Raw genomic sequence first — 4,273 nt, forward strand, 5'->3', positions numbered from 1 at the left:
GATGACTGAACATTTAGGAGGAAGCTGGGCTTCAATGTCCGTCATACAACGATGCATCTGCTGAGCGCCTGCTGTGTGTGGGAATGGCTGGGTGCCACACCTCAGCAAAGCGCCTGACCCTTCCGCAGGCCTGCCCTGAGGCCGGGGCTGGGGGCGGACGGTGGTCACCCAGCCTCACACCCAGGCCTGGCCAGGCGGGGCTTGTTTCGCGCCTGTGCCGGTGTGCTCTGGTCCTCTGCCCGCACCTCGCTTCCCTTCCAGACAGCAAGCCGAGATCCACATCCCCGGGTGGGGCGGGCTGGGGGCACAGCGGGCGGGGTGGAGGGGAGGAGTGCTCCCCTCCCCACGGCAGGAGACCCAGGAGTGCGCTGGGGCTGCTGCCCCCGTCTCCCTGCCCCAGGACTTCACCCAGGGGAGGTTTATGAGGGTCAAGCTCCCTCCAGCCTGGAGGAGGAGCGCTTGCAGGGCGGGGGCAGGCGCAGTCCGTTCCCACAATTCCCTGCCCCCGCAGCCGCCCCGCTGGGGCTGGAGGCACCGGCCCATCAACGTGAACCACTACGCCAACAAGAAGAGTGCGGCCGAGAGCATGCTGGACATCGCGCTGCTGATGGCCAACGCGTCCCAGCTGAAGGCCGTGGTGGAGCAGGGCCCCAGCTTCGCCTTCTACGTGCCCCTGGTGGTGCTCATCTCCATCTCGCTGGCTCTGCAGATCGGCGTGGGCGTACTGCTCATCTTCCTAGGTAGGCCGGCGGGGGCCGACTCCGCCACCCCTGCGCTCTCCTCCGGGGCCCGGCCCCGGAAGCGGCTTCTTCCGACCCTGCGCTTGCGGAGCACACACAGGACCAGGGTGGTCAGGGCCCGGGCCTGGGGTTCGGAGTGCTGCTGCCTCAGCCCTGGTCCGTCTGGTCTTCACGGTCCGAGAGAGGCCGGCCACAGCTCTCAGTGTCCCTGGCACAGGCTCAGGGCTGTGCTTGGCGACAGTTGTCCAGGGATGAGAGGGGAAGCCAAAGCACCCAGGAGGCGTGGGAGGATCCTGGGCCCAGGGGACGTGGGCTCCCTGGGCCCGGAGAGGTGAGGGGACCCTGGGCCAGTGGCCTCCAGCCAGTGACTGAACCTCCTGGGGCCTCGGTTTCTCTGCCTGTAGAACGGATGCGATAACCGAGCCTTCGGTAGTTGCAAGTGTCAGTTAGGCGCAGGCGCACAGAACTCCGTGCATTTCCGCAGAAACCAAGCCTGGCCTTGGGGTGGCGTGTGTGAGCGCCCGTCCCTCATGGAGAAGGCTGGGGACCTCAGAAGGTGGGGTCCCAGCCAGCAGGCTGCCCAAGCCAGGTGCCCTCCTGCCGGCGTTCTAGTGAGACGTGTTTTTCACTGGGGGACAGACATGCCCTCGGCACAGCTGAGGGCCCGCAGCACCCACGTGGCGGGGCCTGGCACACACACCCCTGAGCTTCCTCCATGTCCGGGGGGGCTCTGGGCCACCACTGAACCGTCCGCCCTCTCACCCACAGTCAAGTATGACCTTAACAACCCAGCCAAGCACGCCAAGCTGGATTTCCTCAACAACCTGGCCACTGGCCTGGTGTTCATCATCGTGGTGGTCAACATCTTCATCACAGCCTTCGGGGTCCAGAAGCCCATACTGGACGTGGCGCCCCGGCAGTAGGCCACCCAGGTGAGCTGGGGGACGGGCGGAAGGCTCGCCGGTGCCTCCAGGCTGGGGGCCCTCATCCACCCCGTGTGGGCCGTACCTGGCCTCTTGCCTTGAGGCCAGCCCTGCCCCGGCCACGAGGGCCTGTGGTCACCGTGTTTAGACACACGCTTTGGGACCCCCAGCCAGCCCTCCCAAGGACACACTTGGAGATACATCTGGCTCCTCTGGATACACGCACGACTCTGCACCCCCTTCGGCCCCACTTGGCGGGGGGCTCTTCACCTGAGCTGCCACCTGCGAAAGGGGCTGTGGCATGACCCCTGCCGATGTGCCCACCCGACCGTGCCCTCTGACCAGGATGGTGGGATTTGGGAGCCCCCTGACACCTGATTCTTCCCCCTGCTGCCTCACCTGCCTGCTCTGGGGGGGGGACCCTGGCTGCGTGGCCCACTCGGAAGGAGGCCGTCCCCTCCTCAAGCACAGGACAGGGGCCCCAGGGCAGGAAGTGCTTCCCACCCGTGCCTGGCCACTCCCTTCTTCCTTGCTCAGAGAGGCAGGCATCTGCCTGAGGATACAGGCCAGGCGTAGAACCCACAGGAGGCCCGGGAAACTCAGGCCGTGGCCAGGGCGGCCACAGTTCATGTGGCCTCAGCTTAGCAGTCACTCCTCGAGTGTGTCCAGGAGGGAGGTGAGTTTCCAAAGGAGGGAGAGGCAGCCCTTCCTGACAGATGGCCGTCCCCTCCAGCAGTGTCCTGAGGCAGAGTGGACAGGGCAGTCTGTCGTGTGTGTCGGGAGAACATTGCCCATGGTGGCCATAGTGAGTGGTGAGCTAGGAGGCTGGGAGCTGAGTTGGAGAGTTCCACATCACCTTAGAAACCAAGCCGGGCCTTGGGGTGCTGTCTGTGAGCTCCAGCCCCTCACAGAGAAAGTGCAGGAGCCCCAGAAGGGGGGTCCCAGCCAGCAGCCTCCCAGTGCCCACACCCATGGCCACACCCCCACACATCGGCCACTCTCTGGGTGGGGCCAGGGTCTGGGAGTCCCCACAGCCTGGCCCCTGGCCCAGTGTGTTGCCCCCTACAGAACACCTGAGTGCCAGCTCCTCCCTCGCCCGTGACACGATGGCCAGCTGTGATTCATCCCTGCTGAGGGCCTTGACACAGTGCACGGCCCTCCCTGAGCACCAGTTAGCTGCCGTCCAGGAAAGGGCGCTGGTGCCTGGGGGGCCACATGGGCACCCACTGGCACCCTCGGGGCTGTCCTCAGAGTCCCCAGCTTCGAGGCAACTGCACATCCTCTGCTGGACCGGCCAGAGTAGTCTTGAGCTTTGTAGGTGACTATGGTCTCAGCTGCCGGGTCCCGGCTCCCTGCACCAGACTAGGCCCTTAAATCCTGGCAGTGATGCAGAAACGCCATTTCCATCCCATTTTCAGGGGGAAACTGAGGCTTGGGGAGCTTTGATGCCTATCCATGTCATAGTCAGGTCCTGCTCCTTCCTGAGTCAGAGTGTCCAGGTGTCCGAATGGCCTCAGTGCCCGTGGGCTGGTCACAGGATGGGCTCAGAGCCTCGCCTCCCTCTCCTTTCCAGGATCCTGGATCGCACCTGCCCTGCAGCCTGGCTGCCCTGGCCCCAGGAGCTGCTGCACCCGCAAGGCGTCCACCTCCCTGCGTGAGGCCTTCCCGAAACTGCCTAAGCCTAGGCCAGCCTTATCGGGACCAAGTCCCCAACCAGCCACTGATCCGACTGTGATTGAGGGCGCTCCCGGCTCGGCTCTCATCCAGGGAGGCACCTCCCTCTGGCAAGGGGCTAGGGGGCTGGCCACGAAAGCCCAGAGGTCAGACTGGACAGCTACAGAGACCAGGGCCCAGATGAGGGTCCCAGCCCACCCAGAGACACGCAGCCGGTCCGTGGATGGGCTGGAGAGGGGCCAGGGCCGGCCTCTTTCTCAGGACATTCCGGAAGGACAAGGAGACGCCTGCCCTCTGCCAATGCACCAGCATCCCCACCTCCCGGGGGGCCTGCCTGGTCACCCTGGTGAACCCCGCCTCTGCCCACTTCCTAGTCCAGGACACCCAGCAGCCAGAACCGCCCTTGGGCCCTGGGGGTGGCCACTGGCTCTGGCCACAGTGCCTAGTCTTGGTGGCCATCAGGAAGGAGCTGGCCGACAGGGGCCGCAGGCCCTGCGCACACCCTCCACCAGCAGTGATGGGCAGAGCCCTGCCCCTCTGCGGGGGTCCAAGCACCCACTTTTCTAATCATGAATGACCAATAAAGCACCTGCCCCTTGGTGCCAGGCTTCGTGTGCCAGCCCTTCCCCAAGGCCTCCCAGCGGGGTGCCGCCTCCTGGCTCTTGGGTGTGGGGGACTCTTGCGCTCTTGGCATTTCTCAGGGTGAGGCTCGGAGGCACAGAGGTGGGGCTGGCGTCATCAGCATCCCTCGGGCCAGGCAACCCAACACAGGCAGAGCTGGTGTGCAGCCCGCCTGTCCAGTGTCACAAGCTCCCAGCACTCTCAGGGTGGCTTCCTGCTGCCCAGTTGGGGTCTTGGCTCAGGTCTCACCTAGGCGCTGGGTCTGTTTGCTGCGGCCTTTGCAGCCGTGTTGAGCCACCCTCCCGGTCAGTGGGG

The 4,273-nt window shown here is 65.4% G+C and overlaps 1 protein-coding gene across 1 annotated transcript; it reads left to right on the forward strand.

Annotated features, from left to right (window-relative positions):
* Positions 1 to 421: 421 nt before the first annotated feature.
* Positions 422 to 3,944, forward strand: NINJ1 (ninjurin 1). The gene is made up of 3 exons (XM_021712339.1): positions 422 to 740; positions 1,509 to 1,672; positions 3,237 to 3,944. The coding sequence occupies exons 1-2, from the start codon at positions 422 to 424 to the stop codon at positions 1,661 to 1,663; spliced, it is 474 nt and encodes a 157-aa protein (XP_021568014.1). The 3' UTR covers positions 1,664 to 1,672; positions 3,237 to 3,944.
* The last annotated feature ends 329 nt before the right edge of the window (positions 3,945 to 4,273 follow it).

The sequence above is a fragment of the Carlito syrichta genome, unplaced genomic scaffold, assembly GCF_000164805.1.
Source record: "Carlito syrichta isolate Samal-C Ts95f unplaced genomic scaffold, Tarsius_syrichta-2.0.1 Scaffold303192, whole genome shotgun sequence".
Lineage (NCBI taxonomy): Eukaryota > Metazoa > Chordata > Mammalia > Primates > Tarsiidae > Carlito > Carlito syrichta.

Excerpts from the sequence above, each read along its gene's own strand:
- NINJ1 (XM_021712339.1), top strand. The coding sequence starts at position 422 with ATGAGGGTCAAGCTCCCTCCAGCCTGGAGGAGGAGCGCTTGCAGGGCG. Across the intron at positions 741-1,508 it reads CGTACTGCTCATCTTCCTAG|TCAAGTATGACCTTAACAAC; the intron begins GTAGGCCGGCGG and ends TCTCACCCACAG.